The 21546-nt window shown below is 38.4% G+C and overlaps 1 protein-coding gene across 5 annotated transcripts in view; it reads left to right on the top strand.

Annotated features, from left to right (window-relative positions):
• ABCB7 (ATP binding cassette subfamily B member 7) overlaps nucleotides 1-21546 on the top strand; it is a 139640-nt gene that overhangs the window by 108728 nt on the left and 9366 nt on the right. For 4 of the 5 annotated variants that reach the window (XM_027095653.1, XM_027095654.1, XM_027095656.1 and 1 more), the window contains 2 exons: nucleotides 4555-4726; nucleotides 7439-7542. The exons of the other annotated variant lie outside the window; for it this stretch is intronic. In XM_027095653.1, the coding sequence (XP_026951454.1) occupies nucleotides 4555-4726; nucleotides 7439-7542 (276 nt within the window). The remainder of the gene's footprint in view (nucleotides 1-4554; nucleotides 4727-7438; nucleotides 7543-21546) is intronic. 5 annotated transcript variants of the gene reach the window in all.

Raw genomic sequence — 21546 nt, 5'->3', positions numbered from 1 at the left:
TTGCTACTCCAGCTTTCTTTTGATTTCCATTTACGTGGAATATCTTTTTCCATCCCCTCACTTTCAGTCTATGTGTCTGTATGTCTGAAGTGGTTCCCTTGTAGACAGCATATATACTGGTCTTGTTTTTGTATTTATTTAGTCAGTCTGTGTCTTTTGGTTGGTGCATCTAATCCATTTACATTTAAGGTAGTTATCGATATATATGTTCCTATTACCATTTTCTTAATTGTTTCGGGTTTGTTTTTGTAGGTCTTTTCCTTCTCTTGTGTTTCCTGCCTGGAGAAGTTCCTTTAGCATTTGTTTTAAAGCTGGTTTGGTGGTTCTGCATTCTCTTAGCTTTTGCTTCTGTGAATGTTGTAATTTCTCCTTCGAATCTGAATGTGATCCTTGCTGGGTAGAGTAATCTTGGTTGTAGGTTTTTCCCTTTCATGACTTTAAATATGTCCCGCCACTCCTTTCTGACTTGCAGTGTTTCTGCTGAAAGATCAGCTACTAACCTTATGGAGATTCCCTTGTGTGTTATTTGTTGTTTTTCCCTTGTTGCTTTTAATAGTTTTTCTTTGTATTTAATTTTTGATAGTGTGATTAATATGTGTCTTGGCGTGTTTCTCCTTGGATTTATGCTGTGTGGGACTCTGTGCAATTCCTGGACTTGATTGACTACTTCCTTTCCCATATTTCGGAAGTTTTCAACTGTAATCTCTTCAAATATTTTCTCAGTCCCTATTTTTTTCTCTTCTTCTGGGATCCATATATTTCTAATGTTTGTGCATTCAATGTTGTCTCAGAGGTCTCTGAGACTGTCCTTAATTCTTTTCGTTCTTTTTTCTTTATTCTGCTCTGTGGTAGTTATTTCCACTATTTTATCTTCCAGGTTATTTATCTGTTCTTCTGCCTCAGTTATTCTGCTATTGATTCCTTCTGGAGAATTTTTTATTTCATTTATTGTGTTGTTCACCATTGTTTTTTGCTCTTTAGTTCTTCTAGGTACTTGTTAAACGTTTCTTGTATTTTCTCCATTCTATTTCCAAGTTTTTTGATTATCTTTACCATCATTACTCTGAATTATTTTTCAGATAGAGAGCCTATTTCCTATTCATTTGTTTGGCCTCTTGGGTTTTTACCTTGCTCCTTCATCTGCTGTGTATTTCTCTGTCTTCTCATTTCCTTAACTTACTGTGTTTGGCGTCTCCTTTTTGCAGGCTGCAGGTTTGTAGTTCCCGTTGTTTTTGTTGTCTGCCCCCATTGGTTGGTTCAGTAGGTTGTGTAGGCTTCCTGGTGGAAGGAACTGTTGCCTGTGTTCTGGTGGATGAGGCTGTATCTTTCTGGTGGGAAGGACTGCATCCAGTGGTGTGTTTTGGGGGTCTTTAAACTTATTTTGATTTTAGGAAGCCTCTGTGCTAATGGATGGGTTTGTGTTCCTGTCTTGCTAGTTGATTGGCCTAGGGTGTCCAGCACTGTAGCTTGCTGCTCGTTGAATGGAGCTGGGTCTTAGAGTTGAGATGGAGATCTCTGTAAGAGCTTTTGCGGTTTGATAGTACGTGGAGCTGGGAGGTCTCTGGTGGACCAATGTCCTGAACTTGGCTCTCCCACCTCAGAGGGTCAGGCCTGACACCCAGCTGGAGCATGAAGACCCTGTCAGCTACACAGCTCAGAAGAAAAGGGAGGGGAAAAAAGAAACAAAACTAAAATAAACTTATTAAAATAAAAAATTTCATAAAGTATTAAAAATAAAGAAATAAAAAAGTAATAAAAAGAAAGAAGAGAGCAACTAAACCAAAAAACAAATCCACCAGTGATAACAAGTGCTAAAAACTATACTAAAAACAAAACAAAACAAGAAAAACGGACAGGCAGAACCCTAGAACAAATTGTAAAAGGCAAGCTGTCCAGACCAAATCACACAAAGAAGCATACACATACACAGCCATAAAAAGAGAAAAAGGAAATATATATATATATATATATATATATATATATATTTAAAAAAGGAAGACAGCAACCGAATCAATAAACTCTACCAATGATAGTAAGCTCTATAAACTAAACTAAGATAAAGATAAAACCAGATAGAAATTAGATGCAGAAAGCAAACCCCAGTCTACAGTTGCGCTCAACGTTCACCACCTCAGTTTTGGGATGATTGTTTATTTAGGTATTCCACAGATGCAGTGTACATCAAGTTGATTGTGGAGATTTAATCTGCTACTCCTGAGGCTGCTGGTAGAAATTTCCCTGTCTCTTCTTTGTTCGCACAGCTCCTGGCACTCATCTTTGGATTTGACCCTTCCTGTGCATGTAGGTCACCTGAGGGCATCTGTTCCCCGCCCAGACAGGATGGAGTTAAAGTAGTAGCATGATAGGGGGTTCTGGCTCACTCAGGCTGGGGCGAGGGAGGGGTACGCCATGAGTGGTGATTCTGCAGCGGCAGAGGCCAGCGTGTCATTGCAACAGCCTGAGGGCGTGCCGTGTGTTCTCCTGGGTAAATTGTCCCTGGATCTCGGGACCTTGGCGGTGGTGGGCTGCATGAGCTCCTGGGAAGTGTGGATAGTGACCTGTGCTTGCACACAGGCTTCTTGGTGGCTGCAGCAGCAACCTTAGCATCTCATGCCCATCTCTGGGGTCTGTGCTGATAGCCAAGGCTCGTGCCCATCTCTGGAGCTTGTTTAGGCGGTGCTCTGAATCCCCTCTCCTCACGCACCCTGAAACAATGGTCTCTTGCCTCTTAGGCAGTTCCAGACTTTTTCCCGGACTCCCTCCCAGCTACCTGTGGCGCACTAGCCCCCTTCAGGCTGTGTTCACACAGCCAACCCCAGTCCTCTCCCTGGGATCTGACCTCCGAAGCCCGAGCCTCAGCTCCCAGCCCCCACCGCTCCGGTGGGTGAGCAGACAAGCCTCTCAGGCTGGTGAGTGCTGGTTGACACCAATCCTCTGTGCCGGAATCTCTCCACTTTGCCCTCTGCATTCCAGTTGATGCGCTCTCCTCCGTGGCTCCAAAGCTTCCCTCCCCCTCCCACCCCCTGTCTCTGCCAGTGAAGGGGTTTCCTAGTGTGTGGAAACATTTCCTCCTTCACCTTTCCCTCCCAGAGGTGCAGGTCCCATCCCTATTCTTTTGTCTCTGTTTTTTCTTTTTCCCTACCCAGGTACGTGGGGAGTTTCTTGCCTTTTGGGAAGTCTGAGATCTTCTGCCTGCGTTTAGTACGTGTTGTGTAGTAGTTGTTCCACATGTAGATGTATTTTTGATGTATTTGTGGGGCGAAGGTGATCTCCACATCTCATTCCTCTGCTGTCTTCTCAATGCCCCATATTTTGTATTTTCAACATTTCCAGTTAGCATTTGTTTGTTAACTTCTTTTCTAAATGTAAAATATTTTAAAATAAGTATTTTCTGAAGTTCTACTTAAAGTTTAAGTAGAACTTTAAACTCATTAGTTTTAACTACCATCTCAGTACAAGAAAATTTTATATTAGTAATAGTTATAAAAATTATTAAAGTGATTTGAAATAGTATCTGTAACTCTGGGTCTGATTATGATGTTAAAGAAGATCTTAATTAATTGAGGGTACTGGTTAATGTTAATGAATGGAATCATTTTATTTCATCTTACTGTTACCTTCCAACTGTTGGATACTGAAAGAAAAGTAGGAGGTGGATGCTCATTTTAAATAATTTAGCTTTAGTGTGCCATGTCAGAATAAGTTGAAATATCAAATGAATGCTTGCAGTGAACTTTCTCAAAAATCTATAGTGATAAATTCTTTGTTTTCTGTGTTTTAAGTCCAATTTAAAAGCTTCTGAGAAACATATAAAAACATATTCGGTTTCATTAGTAATTAGGGAAATACTAATTTAAACAAAAAGCACATTGTACCCTTAAAAGTAGCAACAACTAAAACTTATTAATATCCAGCGTTGTTGAGGATATGGAGACCTGGCACCCTGGTACACTGTTGGTTGGTGTATATGCTGTTGGAGCGTTTTTGGAAGATAGTTGGGCAATTTCTATCAAAGGATAAACATATGCTTACCTTTTAACTCATCAGTGTGCTTCTAGGAATCCTTCTTACAGAAATGCATGGGTTTACATAAGTCACATATACAATGATATTTTATTTCAACATTGTTTATAGTAGCAAAAGTTTTAATTAATATCCATCAGTAGAGGAATGGATAAGATAAATATGATATATTCTTAGTATGACACAACTGTTGAAAATAATGAGGTAGGTTTCTGTTACTGTCATGAACAATCTCCAGGTTGTGTTAAGTGAAAAAAGCAACTTACAAACGAATATGTATAGTATGGCCCCACTTCTGTTGGAAAAAAAAAGTGTTTGTTTAGGCACATAAATGCGTCAGAAAAAGTCTAGGATAATAACACAACAAATTGTTCATGGTGATTAGCTCTGGGAAAGGAAATGGAGCAGGCATGAGGGGGTGATAAAAGGAGTTACAATGTTTTACTTTTAATGCCTTTATGTCTTTACTATTCTTTGAATTGTTAAATATGAACATGCATGTCTATGTGTGTATGTATAAATCTGCTCCAGGATGCTGTCCTCTTCCATAATACCATTTACTACAACCTCTTATATGGAAACATCAATGCTTCACCAGAGGAAGTGTATGCAGTGGCAAAATTAGCTGGACTACATGATGCAATTCTTCGAATGCCACATGGATATGACACCCAAGTAGGGGAACGAGGACTCAAGCTTTCAGGTAATCAAAGATTTTAGACCTGGCCCCCACTTATATACTCCCTTCACACTTTAATTTGTCAGGGCCATTTACTAGAAAATGTAATGACAGAGTACAAACATAGTGCTCATCCAGTCTCTTTTGACAAATTCCCGTTTCCTGCCTGTCACTGTAAACAATTCAGCTTGCTAGAAGTAACTGTTCTCAAATCATGCAAGTCTCTTTCTTTCACTTGAAGCTGCAAACACTGTAAGTACTTAATAGTAAGTTACTGATACATGTTGAGATCAGTGTTAACTTATTATCCGTAATCTTAATATTAAAAGCCAAGGTCATTATTCGCATGGGAAAGAAGTAAGAGTAGGGACAAGAAATTTGATAGTAAATAGTGTATCTCCTCATAATTTCCTAGATCATTATGGGATGTTTTCAATACTTTAGACCTCCTTATACTTATACTTCCTTACAGCCAACTTCATTTTCATGTCTTTGTTGGTTCAGTGGCCAAGTAAATTTTAGGGCTTGCACATTTTAACTTAAGTGGTTAATTATGAGATGATTACTATGTTTAATAATGGATCATCCTAAAATGACTGAATTTTTTTGAGGATCCATAAAAATGTTTCTTTGCCCTAAATTATTTGAATTCTAAAAGTATAATGATATCTAATGCCTGAAAGTATTAATGTAACTCATAAACATACTGCATCCTTTACATTTACTCTTCATTCTAGTTTAGTTTGGGTAGGAAATGTATAGATTAGGGATGAGGGTAAGGAAAAAGAGAATGAAGAATACTCCACATGAATTTTAATGAATCCCTGTTCCTCTTCATTGTAAGCTGGCTTCAGTTATTCACAACATTGATTAGGTACAAGCTGTGTGCAAGCAGCTGTGCTAAATGATTTGGGAGTTAAAAAGATGAAGCATCAAGGGACCTACTCTCAAGGAATTTAGAGTCTATTAGAAAGTTTTGATCTAGGTTTAGAAAATACTAAGCAAAGATTATTTTCAAGTTTAGGTGGTTTGTAGTAGCTATTTAGTCATTACCTGATAGTATAAGATGCCTGCTTCATTCCAGTCCACCTTTATACTTTACCATTGCTTTTCATAGGACTTTGCAATTAACTAGCCCACACCCCAGATTATTTATCCGTTGGGCTAATACTAGAGATACCCAATTTGTCACGTAATACAGACTAGCCCTCTCAAACATGACTTTGCTTCAGTTAGCTATGCTGCATCCCATTTTTCAATCACTTTGTTCCTCTCTGCATGCCTTTGGGGATAGGAATGTTTAACAAAATTTTATTCTTATCTAATACCCATTGCCTTACAACCAGGCCTCTCAAAATGAGCAATATATTATTTAGCACCTATGCAAATAATTTCGATAGAGAACAAACAAATGTTTCTTTTCCAAATTCTATTGAATAGAATTGAAACTGGGTTGGTTTCCACTTGAAATTTGGGAAACATGTGTAAACTAGTTCTTCCTCTGAGTATCTAGTTCTTTTAGGAGCTTTCTGCTGCTGAGTTGCTAGGTGGGTAAGCAGATTGTTCTGGCATACTGCCTGTCTTGACAGGAGAATTTTGAACTTACAAAATGAGGAAGAGTGTGGATCGTATGAATATAAACGTATTCACTAATATTAGACATAAGGAGCCCCTCTTACAGGTTGAAGATAATAATTGAAGAACAGATAAAAGTGAAATAATACTTGTGTACCAGATAATCAACAGGTAGAGCTTGTTTTCTGAAGAGGTTACTGATGCTAAAAAGTACAGGTTTTTTCAGACATTGATAAATTAATGGATAATGAACAAGAAAAGGAGCCAAAAGGGACATATTGAGCAAAGCACCATCTTTTGTACTTCCAACCATAGTTTTATGTAAGATTGATGGCCTTAGACCTGCAGGAGTCCCAGTGGAGAAAGAGATTCTTTTCTTTTCTCTAGAATAAATTTAAGAGTAATTATGGGTTTGTACATTATGAAAGGAAGAGCATTGGACTGGGAATAGTCAGGGGTAATTAGTCGGTTCTAGCAGATTTTGCTAGAACTTGCCTGTGACTTTGAGCAAATTACTTAACCTTTCTGGGCTTCTGTTTCCTTTCTGTTTTAAAATTCTGCTATGCTAGAGTCCTATAGCAAATAACTAAGGTGAAATAAGAGGTCCTAGTTTGTAGCCTTAACTTTGAAGAGTGCTGTGAAAATAATAGCTTTCTGTCAAAAAAAAAAGTCTTTAAGAATACTGGCTGAATGGTACTTTTTTATGTTAAGAAATAAATTTAGATATTCATAGTTTCATGTCTTCAAGTTTTCAGGCTTCAGATATTGAATTTGGTTTTGGCTTTGTTGATTCTCTAATATTGAAATTTTTCTCTCTGAGGTTGCTCTTCATTGGGAATTAATATAAAGTACATATAAAGTAACATGTCATGAGCATATTTCTGGTGAGGGAGGTAATTCTGGAATCAAAGTTGTCACCTCCCCTCCTTGTTCTTTTCGCCTGCCATGAAGTCAGAATTCAGAATCACATTTATGTTCCAGGGAATATAGTTTGTCAAAGGATATTATATATGAACATAAACTCTTATAGCTGAGTAAAATGATCAGTAATCAGTAAAGATAAATGTTGAAGGTATTATTTGGTAGTTGTAATTAATGGAAATACTAGAAATATAAAATATGTATGTTATGCTCTCTTAAACTAAAAATTTTCTTTACTAGGAGGAGAAAAGCAAAGAGTAGCAATTGCAAGAGCCATTTTGAAGGACCCCCCAGTCATTCTCTATGATGAAGCTACTTCATCATTAGATTCAATTACTGAAGAGGTAAATGATCGTGAAAGCATAAAACTCTTTAATTCAAATTGCTTAACTTTTTTCCTTGGAAGTTTCAGTAAAATAGCTACATTCTTTCATATTTTGAAAGAACTTCAATAGAAGGTTCTGTAGAGCCAAATACCTAGCCCTTTTCCCCAATGTAGGAAGTGTTGATAGTAAGAATGCCAGGTTGCATTATATTATCACACTGTTAAGTCCATTTGCAAATATATCTCTTTTTGAAACTGTGTGTGACACGTTATGCTCTTGTTGTATTACCTTTTCATCTTGCAAAGCTGTGGGAATCAACTAACCTGCTGACAAAGGAAGGTTTTAGTCTTTCTGCTTTTTGCCACTTAACATTCATTAAAATAGGTCTTATAAATGATTGTGACACGGTACACACCAGAAAGCCTTTCACTTATCATGGAGCAACTCACTAAGATGCAAATTAGGCACACACAGCCTGCGGTTCTGGTATCAGTGTATATTCATTTCATAACAAGTATTGTGAAGCACCAAGATGTTGTGACACTCATGGTACTACCCAGCAACTACATTAAACATCATAATATCTTTGTATTAAATACCAAACTCTTAACAGCAATCATAATTTCATGAATGAATCCCCTTAATCTAAAACTGAAGATAGACTGATGTAATTTGTCAGTTGCCTCCATTCACCTACGTTTTACTTGAATATATAGTAAAACCCTATTGTTGAAGGATAGGCCTAATTTCAGCTTTAGAGCATATATGACATATATTTGCATATGGAGTTAAGTTTCAGGGCACATTACTTGATCTGCCATATGTTTAAAACAGCTTAATTTCTAAGTCAGTTGTTTAGCATGAGGATTTGTTATATTTATTTAGAAAATTTTAATTTTATTTATTTTTCATGAAAAGGCATTTTATTTTAAATATAGCACTGTGTACATGTCAATCCCAAACTCCCAATCTATCCCTCCCCCCACCCTGCCCCCATGATAACCATAAGTTCATTCTCTAAGTCTGTGAGTCCATTTCTGTCTTGTAAACAAGTTCATTTGTATCATTTTTTTTTATATTCCACATGTAAGCAATATCATATGATATTTTTCTTTTTCTGTCTGACTTAACTTCACTTAGTATGAAGTATAATCTCCAAGTCCATCCATGCTGCTGCAAATGGCATTATTTCAGTCTTTTTAATGGCTGAGTAATATTGCATTGGATATATATACCACATCTTCTTTATCCATTCATCTGTTGATGGACACTTAGGTTGCTTTCATGTTTTGGCTATTGTAAACAGTACAGCAGTGAACAGTGGGGTGCATGTATCATTTCAAATTATGGTTTTCTCCAGATATATGCCCGAGAGTGGGATTGCTGAATCATAGGGTAGCTCTATTTTTAGTATTTTAAGGAACCTCCATACTGTTCTCCATAGTGGCCATACTATTTTACATTCCCACCAACAGTGTAAGAGGGTTCCCTTTTCTCCACACCCTATCTAGCATTTATTGTTTGCAGATTTTTTGATGATGGCCATTCTGACTGGTATGAGGTGATATCTCATTGTAGTTTTGATTTGCACTTCTCTAATAATTAGCGATGTTGAGCATCTTTTCATGGGCCTCCTGGCCATCTGTATGTCTTTGGAGAAATGTCTCTTTAGGTCCTCTGCCCATTTTTGGATTAGGTTGTTTGTTTTTTCAATATTGAGCTGCATGAGCTGTTTGTAAAGTTTGGAGACTAATACCTTGTTTGCAAATATTTTCTCCCAGTCTGTGGGTTGTCTTTTCAGTTTGTTTATGGTTTCCTTTGCTGTGCAAAAGCTTTTGAGTTTTATTAGGTCCCACTTGTTTATTTTTGTTTTTATTTCCGTTACCCTGTGAGACAGATTGAAAAAGATATTGCTGTGATTTTTGTCAAAGAGTGTTCTGCCTATGTTTTCCTCTAAGCGTTTTATAGTATCCGGTCTTACATTTAGGTCTTTAATCCATTTTGAGTTTATTTTTGTGCATGGTATTAAAGAATATTCTAATTTCAGTTTTTTACATGTAGCTGTCCAGTTTTCCTAGCACTATTTATTGAAGAGACTGTCTTTCCTCCATTTTATAGTCTTGCCTCCTTTGTGGTAGATTAATTGGCCATAGGTGCATGGGTTTATTTCTGGGCTTTCTATCCTTTTGATCTATATTTCTGTTTTTGTGCCAGTACCATACTGTTTTGATGAGTGTAGCTTTGTAGTATAGTCTGAAGTCAGGGAGCCTTGATTCCTCTAGCTCCATTTTTCTTTCTTAAGTTTGCTGTAGATATTTAGGGTCTTTTGTGGCACTGTACAAATTTTAAGATTTTTTTTGTTGTAGTTCTGTGAAAATGCCATTGATAATTAGATAGGCATTGCATCAAAGCTGTAGATTACCTTGGGTAGTATAGTCATTTTGACAATATTGATTCTTCCAATCCAAGAACATGGTAGATCGTTTTTTTAAAACATATTTATTTATTTATTTGTTTAGGCTGCACCAGGACTTAGTTGCAGCAAGTGGGACCTTCATTACAGCATGTGGGATCTTTAGTTGTGGCATGCGGACTTCTCAGGTGCAGCATGCAGACTCTTAGTTATGGCATGCAGGATCTAGTTCCCGACCACGGATCGAGCCTAGGCCCCCTGCATTGGGAGCCTGGAGTGTTACCCACTGGACCACCAGAGAAGTCCCAACATGGTAGATCTTTCCATCTGTGTCATCTTTGATTTCTTTCACTAGCATCTTATAGTTTTCAGAGTACAGGTCTTTTGCTTCCTTAGGTAGGTATATCCCTAGGTATCTTATTCTTGTTGATATGATGGTAAATGGAATTCTTTCTTTAATTTCTCTTTCTGATCTTTCATTGTTGGTGTATAGAAATTCAACAGATTTCTGTGTATTAATTTTGTATCCTGCAACTTTACCAAATTCATTGATGAGCTCTAGTTGTTTTCTGGTAGCATCTTTAGGATTTTCTACATATAGTATCATGGCATCTGCAAACACTGACAGTTTTACTTCTTCTTTTCCAGTTTGGATTCCTTTTTCTTCTCTGATTGCTGTGGCTAGGACTTCCGAAACTATGTTGAATAAAAGAGGCGAGAGTGGACATCCTTATCTTGTTCCAGATCTTAAAGGAAATGCTTTCAGCTTTTTGCCATTGAGTATGATGTTAGCTGTAGTTTTGTCATATATGGCCTTTATTATGTTGAGGTAGGTTCCCTCTGCGCCCACTTTCTGGAGAGTTTTTACCATAAATGGGTGCTAAGTTTTGTCAAAAACTTTTTTCTGTGTCTATTGAGATGATCATTTGGTTTTTATTCTTCAATTTGTTGATGTGGTGTATCACACTGATTGATTTGCAGATATTGAAAAATCCTTGCATCCCTGGGATAAATCCCACTTGATCATGGTGTATGATACTTTTAATGTATTGTTGGATTCGGTTTGATAGTATTTTGTTGAGGGTTTTTGCGTCTCTGTTCATTAGTGATATTGGCCTGTAATTTTCTTTTTTCGTGGTATGTCTGTCTGGTTTTTGTATAACGGTGATGGTGGCCTCATAGAATGCATTTGGGAGTGTTCCTTCTTCTGCTGTTTTTTGGAATAGTTTCAGAAGAATTGTTCTTAACTCTTCTAAATGTTTGATAGCATTTGCCTGTGAAGACATCAGGTCCTGGACTTCTGTTTGTTGGGAGTTTTTTAATCACATTTTCAATTTCAGTACTTGTGATTCGTCTGTTTATAGTTTCTATTTCTTCCTTGTTCAGTCTTGGGAGATTGTACCTTTCTAAGAATTGTCCATTTCTTCCAAGTTGTACATTTTATTGGCATATAGTTGATTGTAGTAGTCTCTTATGGTCCTTTGGATTTCTGTGGTGTCCATTATAACTTCTCCTTTTTCATTTCTAATTTTATTGATTTCAGCCCTCTCCCTTTTTTTCATGATGAGCCTGGCTAAAGGTTTGTCAATTTTGTTTATCTTTTCAAAGAACCAGCTTTTAGTTTCATTGATCTTTTGTGTTGTTTCCTTCATTTCTATTTCATTTATTTTTGCTCTTATCTTTATGATTTCTTTTGCTAACTTTGGGTTTTGTTTGTTCTCCTTTCTCTAGTTGCTTTAGATGTACATTTAGTTGTTTATTTGTGATTTTTCTTGTTTCCTGAGGTAAGATTGTATTGTTATAAACTTCCTTCTTTGAACTGCTTTTACTGTGTCCCATAGGTTTGGGATCTTTGGGCTTTTGTCTTCATTTGTTTCTAGGTATTTTTTGATTTCCTCTTTGATTTCTTCAGTGATCCATTGGTTGTTTAGTAGCATATTTTTTAGCCTCCACATGTTTATATTTTTTACTTTTTTTTCTTGTAGTTGATTTCTAATCTCATAGCGAGTAGTCAGAAAAGACACTTGATATGATTTCAGTTTTCTTAAATTTACCGAGGCTCACTTTGTGGCCCAGCTTGTGATCAATCCTGGAAAATGTTCCATGTGCACATGAGAAAAACGTGTATTCTGCTGCTTTTGGATGGAATTCTCTATAAGTATCAATTAAGTCCATCTGGTCTAATGTGTCATTTAAGGCCTGTGTCTCCTTGTTGATTTTCTGTCTGGATGATCTGTCCACTGATGAAAATGGTGTGTTAAAGTCCCCCATTATTGTGTTACTATCGATTTCTCCCTTCATGGCTGTTAGTATTTGCCTTATATATTGAGGTTCTCCTATGTTGGATGCATATATATTTACAATTGTTATATCTTCTTCTTGGATTAATCCCTTGATCATTATGTAGTGTCCTTCCCTGTCTCTTGTAACAGTCTTCATTTTAAAGTCTACTTTGTCTGATATGAGTATTGCTACTACAGCTTTCTTTTGATTTCCATTTGTATGGAATACCTTTTTCCATCCCATCACTTTCAGTCTGTATGTGTCCCTAGATCTGAAATGGGTCTCTTATAGACAGCATATATAGGGGTCTTGTTTTTGTATCCATTCAGCCAGTCTGTCTTTTGGTTGGAGCACTTAATCCATTTATGTTTAAGGTAATTATCGTTATGTATGTTCTTATTACCCTTTTGTTAATTGTTTTGGATTTGTTTCTTTAGGTCTTTTTTCTCCCCTTCCTCTTTTGTTCTCTTGTTAATTGATGACTAACCTTAGTGTTGTATTTGGATTCCTTTTTCTTTTTTGTGTGTGTATCTATTGTAGATTTGTGGCTTGCAGTTACCATAAGATTTTGATATGGTAGTCTGTATATAAGCAAGGTTGTTTTAAGTTGCTGGTCTTTTAATTTCAAATGCATTTTCAATACCCTGCATTTGTTCTCTCCTCACTAATTGCTGATTTTGATATCATATTTGTGTACAGATGATTTCCTTGCTTTACTCTATGTTTGCCTTTACCAGTGAGCTTTTCCATTCATAATTTTCCTGTTTCTAGTTGTGGCCTTTTCTTTTCCACTTAGAGAACAATCTTTAGCATTTGTTTTAAGGCTGGTCTGGTAGTGCTGAATTCTCTTAGCCTTTACTTGTCTGTAAAGCTTTAGATTCTCCGTCGAATCTGAATGTGAGCCTTGCTGGGTAGACTATTCTTGTTTGTAGATTTTTCCCTTTCATTGCTTTAAATATATTGTACCACTCACTTCTGGCCTACAGAGTTTCTGTTGAGAAATCAGCTGATCACCTTATGGGATATGGGAGTTCCTGTGTATGTTTTTGTTGCTTTTCCCTTGTTGCTTTAATAATTTTTCTTTATCTTTAATTTTGTCAAGTTGAGTACTATTTTGTCTTGGTGTGTTCCTCCTTGGGTTTATCCTACCTGGGGGTCTCTGCACGTCCTGGGCTTGAGTGACTGTTTCCTTTCCCATGTTAGGGAAGTTTTCAGCTATTACCTCTTCAAATACTTTCTCAGGTCCTTTCTCTCTTCTCCTTCTGGGACCCCGATAATATGAATGTTGGTGCTTTTAATGTTGTCCCAGAGGTCTCTAAGACTGTCTTCATTTCTTTTCATTCTTTATTATTTTCCATGGCAGTGATTTCCAACAGTCTGTCTTCCAGGTCAGTTATCTATTCTTCTGCCTCAGTTATTATGCTATTGATTGCTTTGTGTATTTTTCATTTTCAGTTATTATATTGTTCATCTCTGTTTGTCTGTTCTTTAGTTCTTCTAGGTCTTTGTTAAACATTTCTTGCATTCTCAATCCTTGCCTCCATTCTTGTTCCAAGGTCTTGAATCATCTTCACTATCATTATTCTGAATTCTTTTTTTTTGCCCTTTTTTTTTTAACATCTTTATTGGGGTATAATTGCTTTACAATGGTGTGTTAGTTTCTGCTTTATAACAAAGTGAATCAGTTATACATACACATATGTTCCCATATGTCTTCCCTCTTGCGTCTCCCTCCCTCCCACCCTCCCTATCCCACCCCTCCAAGCTGTCACAAAGCACCGAGCCAATATCCCTGTGCCATGCGGCTGCTTCCCACTAGCTATCTACCTTACTACGTTTGGTAGTGTGTATATGTCCATGACTCTCTCTCGCCCTGTCACAGCTCACCCTTCCCCCTCCCCATAACCTCAAGTCCGTTCTCTAGTAGGTCTGCATCTTTATTCCTGCCTTACACCTAGGTTCTTCATGACATTTTTTTCCCTTAAATTCCATATATATGTGTTAGCATACGGTATTTGTCTTTTACTTTCTGACTTACTTCACTCTGTATGACAAACTCTAGGTCTATACACCTCATTACAAATAGCTCAATTTCGTTTCTTTTTATGGCTGAGTAATATTCCATTGTATATATGTGCCACATCTTCTTTATCCATTCATCTGATGATGGGCACTTAGGTTGTTTCCATCTCCGGGCTATTGTAAATAGAGCTGCAATGAACATTGTGGTGGTACATGACTCTTTTTGAATTACAGTTTTCTCAGGGTATATGCCCAGTAGTGGGATTGCTGGGTCATATGGTAGTTCTATTTGTAGTTTTTTAAGGACCTCCACACTGTTCTCCATAGTGGCTGAACCAATTCACATTCCCACCAGCAGTGCAAGAGTGTTCCCTTTTCTCCACACCCTCTCCAGCATTTATTGTTTCTAGATTCTTTGATGATGGCCATTCTGACTGGTGTGAGATGATATCTCATTGTAGTTTTGATTTGCATTTCTCTAATGATTAATGATGTTGAGAATTCTTTCATGTGTTTGTTGGCAATCTGTATATCTTCTTTGGAGAAATGTCTATTTAGGTCTTTTGCCCATTTTTGGATTGCGTTGTTTGGTTTTTTTTGTTATTGAGCTGCATGAGCTGCTTGTAAATTTTGGAGATTAATCCTTTGTCGGTTGCTTCATTTGCAAATATTTTCTCCCAGTCTGAGGGTTGTCTTTTGGTCGTGTTTATGGTTTCCTCTGCTGTGCAAAAGCTTTGAAGTTTCATTAGGTCCCATTTGTTTATTTTTGTTTTTATTTCCATTACTCTAGGAGGTGGGTCAGAAAGGATCTTGCTGTGATTTATGTCATAGAGTGTTCTGCCTATGTTTTCCTCTAAGAGTTTGATAGTTTCTGGCCTTACATTTAGGTCTTTAATCCATTTTGAGCTTATTTTGTGTATGGTGTTAGGGAGTGATCTAATCTCATACTTTTACATGTACCTGTCCAGTTTTCCCAGCACCACTTATTGAAGAGGCTGTCTTTTCTCCACTATATGTTCTTGACTCCTTCATCAAAGATAAGGTAACCATATGTGCATGGGTTTATCTCTGGGATTTCTATCCTGTTCCATTTATCTACATTTCGGTTTTTCTGCCAGTGCCATATTGTCTTGATTACGGTATCTTTGTAGTATAGTCTGAAGTCAGGGAGCCTGATTCCTCCAGCTCCTTTTTTCGTTCTCAAGATTGCTTTGGCAATTTGGGGTCTTTTGTGTTTCCATACAGATTGCGAAATTTTTTGTTTTAGTTCTGTGAAAAATGCCAGTGGTAGTTTGATAGGGATTGCACTGAATCTGTAGATTGCTTTGAGTAGTAGAGTCATTTTCACAATGTTGATTCTTCCAATCCAAGAACATGGTATATCTCTCCATCTATTTGTATCATCTTTAATTTCTTTCATCAGTGTCTTATAATTTTCTGCATACAGGTCTTTTGTCTCCTTAGGTAGGTTTATTCCTAGATATTTTTTTGTTGTTGTTGCAATGGTAAATGGGAGTGTTTTCTTGATTTCACTTTCAGATTTTTCATCATTAGTATATAGGAATGCCAGAGATTTCTGTGCATTAATTTTGTATCCTGCTACTTTACCAAATTCATTGATTAGCTTAGTAGTTTTCTGGTAGCATCTTTAGGATTCTCTATGTATAGGATCATGTCATCTGCAAACAGTGACAGCTTTACTACTTCTTTTCCAATTTGGATTCCTTTTATTTCCTTTTCTTCTCTGCTTGCTGTCGCTAAAACTTCCAAAACTATGTTGAATAAGAGTGGTGAGAGTGGGCAACCTTGTCTTGTTCCTGATCTTAGTGGAAATGCTTTCAGTTTTTCACCATTGAGGATGATGTTGGCTGTGGGCTTGTCATATATGGCCTTTATTATGTTGAGGAAAGTTCCCTCTATGCCTACTTTCTGCAGGGTTTTTATCATAAATGGGTGTTGAATTTTGTCAAAAGCTTTCTCTGCATCTTTTCAGATGATCATATGGTTTTTCTCCTTCAATTTGTTAATATGGTTTATCACATTGATAGATTTGTGTATATTGAAGAATCCTTGCATTCCTGGAATAAACCCCACTTGATCATGGTGGATGATCCTTTTAATGTGCTGTTGGATTCTGTTTGCTAGTATTTTGTTGAGAATTTTTGCATCTATGTTCATCAGTGATATTGACCTGTAGTTTTCTTTCTTTGTGACATCCTTGTCTGGTTTTGGTATCAGGGTGATGGTGGTCTCGTAGAAGGAATTTGGGGGTGTTCCTCCCTCTGCTATATTTTGGAAGAGTTTGAGAAGGATAGGTGTTAGCTCTTCTCTAAATGTTTGATAGAATTCGCCTGTGAAGCCATCTGGTCCTGGGCTTTTGTTTGTTGGAAGATTTTTAATCACAGTTTCAATTTCAGTGCTTGTGATTGGTCTGTTCATATTTTCTGTTTCTTCCTGATTCAGTCTTCGCAGGTTGTGAATTTCTAAGAATTTGTCCATTTCATCCAGATTGTCCATTTTATTGGCATAGAGTTGCTTGTAGTAATCTCTCATGATCTTTTTTATTTCTGCAGTGTCAGTTGTTACCTCTCCTTTTTCATTTCTAATTCTATTGATTTGAGTCTTCTCCTTTTTTTTCTTGATGAGTCTGGCTAGTGGTTTATCTATTTTGTTTATCTTCTCAAAGAACCAGCTTTTAGTTTTTTTGATCTTTGCTATTGTTTCCTTCATTTCTTTTTCATTTATTTCTGATCTGATTTTTATGATTTCTTTCCTTCTGCTATCTTTGGGGCTTTTTTGTTCTTCTTTCTCTAATTGCTTGAGGTGCAAGGTTAGGTTGTTTATTCGAGATGTTTCCTGCTTCTTAAGGTGGGCTTGTATTGCTATAAACTTCCCCCTTAGAACTGCTTTTGCTGCATCCCACAGGTTTTGGGTCGTTGTGTCTCCATTGTCATTTGTTTCTAGGTATTTTTTTATTTCGTCTTTGATTTCTTCAGTGATCACTTCATTATTAAGTAGTGTATTGTTTAGCCTCCATGTGTTTGTATTTTTTACAGATCTTTTCCTGTAATTGATATCTAGTCTCATGGCGTTGTGGTCAGAAAAGATATTTGATACAATTTCAATTTTCTTAAATTTACCAAGGCTTGATTTGTGACCCAAGATATGATCTATCCTGGAGAATGTTCCATGAGCACATGAGAGAAATGTGTATTCTGTTGTTTTTGGATGGAGTGTCCTATAAATATCAATTAAGTCCATCTTGTTTAATGTATCATTTAAAGCTTGTGTTTCCGTATTTATTTTCATTTTGCATGATCTGTCCATTGGTGAAAGTGGGGTGTTTAAGTCCCCTACTATGAATGTGTTACTGTCGATTTCCCCTTTTATGGCTGTTAGTATTTGCCTTATGTATTGAGGTGCTCCTATGTTGGGTGCATAAATATTTATAATCGTTATGTCTTATTCTTGGATCGATCCCTTGATCATTATGTAGTGTCCTTGTCTCTTTTAATAGTCCTTATTTTAAAGTCTATTTTGTCTGATATGAGAATTGCTACTCCAGCTTTCTTTTGGTTTCCATTTGTATGGAATATCTTTTTCCATCCCCTCACTTTCAGTCTGTATGTGTCTCTAGGTCTGAAGTGGGTCTCTTGTAGACAGCATATATAAGGGTCTTGTTTGTGTATCCATTCAGCCAATCTGTGTCTTTTGGTGGGAGCATTTAGTCCATTTACATTTAAGGTAATTATCGATATGTATGTTCCTATTCCCATTTTCTAAATTGTTTTGGGTTCGTTATTGTAGGTCTTTTCCTTTTCCTTCTTTTCTGCATACAGGTCTTTTGTGTACAAGCCTCTCTTGTGTTTCTTGCCTAGAGAAGATCCTTTAGCATTTGTTGTAAAGCTGGTTTGGTGGTGCTGAACTCTCTCAGCTTTTGCTTGTCTGTAAAGGTTTTAATTTCTCCATCAAATCTGAATGAGATCCTTGCTGGGTAGAGTAGTCTTGGCTGCAGGTTTTTCTCCTTCATCACTTTCAGTATGTCCTGCCACTCCCTTCTGGCTTGTAGTGTTTCTGCTGAGAGATCAGCTGTTAACCTTATGGGGATTCCCTTATGTGTTAATTGTTGTTTTTCCCTTGCTGCTTTTAATATGCTTTCTTTGTATTTAATTTTTGACAGTTTGATTAATATGTGTCTTGGCGTATTTCTCCTTGTATTTATTCTGTATGGGACTCTCTGTGCTTCCTGGACTTGATTAACTATTTCCCATATTAGGGAAGTTTTCAACTATAATCTCTTCAAATATTTTCTCAGTCCCTTTCTTTTTCTCTTCTTCTTCTGGAACCCCTATAATTCGAATGTTGGTGCGTTTAATGTTCCCAGAGGTCTCTGAGACTGTCCTCAGTTCTTTTCATTCTTTTTTCTTTATTCTGCTCTGCAGTAGTTATTTCCACTATTTTATCTTCCAGGTCACTTATCCGTTCTTCTGCCTCAGTTATTCTGCTATTGATCCCATCTAGAGTACTTTTAATTTCATTTATTGTGTTGTTCATCGTTGCTTGTTTCATCTTTATTTCTTCTAGGTCCTTGTTAACTGTTTCTTGCATTTTGTCCATTCTATTTCGAAGATTTCGGATCATCCTTACTATCATTATTCTGAATTCTTTTCCAGGTAGACTGCCTATTTCCTCTTCATTTGTTAGGTCTGGTGCATTTTTATCTTGCTCCTTTATCTGCTGTGTGTTTTTCTGTCTTCTCATTTTGCTTATCTTACTGTGTTTGGGGTCTCCTTTTTGCAGACTGCAGGTTCGTAGTTCCCGCTGTTTTTGATGTCTGTCTCCAGTGTCTAAGGTTGGTTCAGTGGGTTGTGTAGGCTTCCTGGTGGAGGGGACTAGTGGCTGTGTTGTGGTGGATGAGGCTGGATCTTGTCTCTCTAGTGGGCAGGTTCACGTCTGGTGGTGTGTTTTGGGGTGTCTGTGGCCTTATTATGATTTTAGGCAACCTCTCTGCTAATTGGTGGGGTTGTGTTCCTGTTTTGCTAGTTGTTTGGCATAGGTTGTCCAGCACTGTGGCTTGCTGGTCGTTGAGTGAAGCTGGGTGCTGGTGTTAAGATGGAGGTCTCTGGGAGATTTTCGCCGTTTGATATTATGTGGAGCTGGGAGGTCTCTTGTTGACCAGTGTCCTGAAGTTGGCTCTCCTACCTCAGAGGCAGATCCCTGACTCCTGGCTGGAGCACCAAGAGCCTTTTATCCACACGGCTCAGAATAAAAGGGAGAAAAAGTAGAGAGAATTAGTAGAAGTATGAGGAAAGAAAGAAGGAAAGGAGGGAAGGAAGGAAGGAAGGAAGGAGGAAAGAAAGAAAGAAGGAAAGACGGCAAGAAGGAAAGAAAGGAGGGAGGGAGGGAGCGAGGAAGGAAGGAAGGAGGGAAAGATGGAAAAAAGACAGAAAGAAAGAAAATACAGTAAAAAGAAAATAAAGTATAATAAAGTTACTGAATTAAAAAATTCTAATTTAGAAAAAAAAAAAGGGACGGATAGAACCTTAGGACAAGTGTTGGAAGCAAAGCTATACAGACAAAATCTTACACAGAATTATACACATACACCCTCACTAAAAGAGGTAAAGGGGGAAAAATCATAAATCTTGCTCTCAGAGACCACCTCCTCAATTTGGGATGATTCGTTGTCTAAAGGAGGGAAGGAAAGAAGGAAAGAAAGAAAGAAAGAATGAAGGTAAAGTATAATAACGTTATTAAAATTAATTATTAAGAAAAAAATATTTAAAAAAACCATGGATGGATAGAACCCTAGGACAAATGGTGGAAGCAAGACTATGCAGACAAGATCTCACACAGGAGCATACACATACACATTCACAAAAAGAGGAAAAGGGGAAAAAATCATAGATCTTGCTCCTAAAGTTCACTCCCTTAATTTGGGATGATTGGTTGTCTATTCAGGTATTCCACAGATGCAGGGTATATCAAGTTGATTGTGGAGCTTTAATCCGCTGCTTCTGAGGCTGCTGGGAGAGATTTCCCTTTCTCTTCTTTGTTCTCACAGCTCACCGGGGCTCAGCTTTGGATTTGGCCCTGCCTCTTCGTGTAGGTCGCTGGAGAGTGTCTGTTTTTTGCTCAGACAGGACGGGGTTAAAGGAGCCACTGATTCGGGGGCTCTGGCTCACTCAGGCCGGCGGGGAGGGAGGGGCACGGAGTGCGGGGCGGGCCTGTGGCGGCAAAGGCCAGCGTGACTTTGCACCAGCCTGAGGCCCGCCATGCGTTCTCCCGGGGAAGTTGTCCCTGGATCCCGGGAACCTGGCAGTGGCGGGCTGCACAGCCTCCGCGGAAGAGGGGTGTGGAGAGTGACCTGTGCTCGCACACAGGCCCCTTGGTGGCGGCAGCAGCAGCCTTAGCGTCTCCCGCCCGTCTTCGGGGTTCGCGCTTTTAGCCGCGGCTCGCGCCCGTCTCTGGAGTTCCTTTAAGCAGCGTTCTTAAACCCCTCTCCTCACGCACCAGGAAACAAAGAGGGAAGAAAAAGTCTCTTGCCTCTTCGGCAGGTGCAGACTTTTCCCCGGACTCCCTCCTGGCTAGCCGTGGTGCACTAACCCCTTCAGGCTATGTTCAAGCCGCCAACCCCAGTCCTCTCCCTGTGCTCCCTCGGAAACCGAAATCCGAGCCTCAGAGCCTCAGCTCGCAGCCCCGCCCGCCCTGGCGGGTGAGCAGACAAGCCTCTCGGGCTGGTGAGTGCCGGTGCCGGTCGGCACCAATCCTCTGTGCGGGAATCTCCCCGCTTTGCCCTCCGCACCTGTTGCTGTGCTCTCCTCCACGGCTTCGAAGCTCCCCCCTCCGCCTCCCGCAGTCTCCGCCCGCGAAGGGGCTTCCTAGTGTGTGGAAACTTTTCCTCCTTCACAGCTCCCTCCCACTGGTGCAGGTGCCGTCCCTATTCTTTTGTCTCTGTTTTTTCTTTTTTTTCTTTTGCCATACCCAGGTACGTGGGGAGTTTCTTGCCTTTTGGGAGGTCTGAGGTCTTCTGCCAGCCTTCAGTAGGTGTTCTGTAGGAGTTGTTCCATGTGTAGATGTATTTCTGGTGTATCTGTGGGGAGGAAGGTGATCTCCGTGTCTTACTCTTCCGCCATCTTTCCCACAGTACCTATTCTGAATTCTTTTTCTGGTAGATTGCCTATCTCCACTTAATTTAGTTGTTCTTCTGGGGTTTTATCTTTTTCCTTCATCTGGGACACATTCCTCTGCCATCTCATTTTGTCTGATTTTCTGTGATTTCAGTTTACATTCCGTAGGCTGCT

This window comes from Aethalodelphis obliquidens, unplaced genomic scaffold, assembly GCF_003676395.1.
Source record: "Aethalodelphis obliquidens isolate GAN/ISIS:26980383/991018 unplaced genomic scaffold, ASM367639v1 scaffold92, whole genome shotgun sequence".
NCBI classification, from domain to species: Eukaryota; Metazoa; Chordata; class Mammalia; order Artiodactyla; family Delphinidae; genus Aethalodelphis; species Aethalodelphis obliquidens.
Note: the sequence above shows the minus strand (reverse complement) of the source record. Positions and strands in the feature narration are given on the sequence as shown.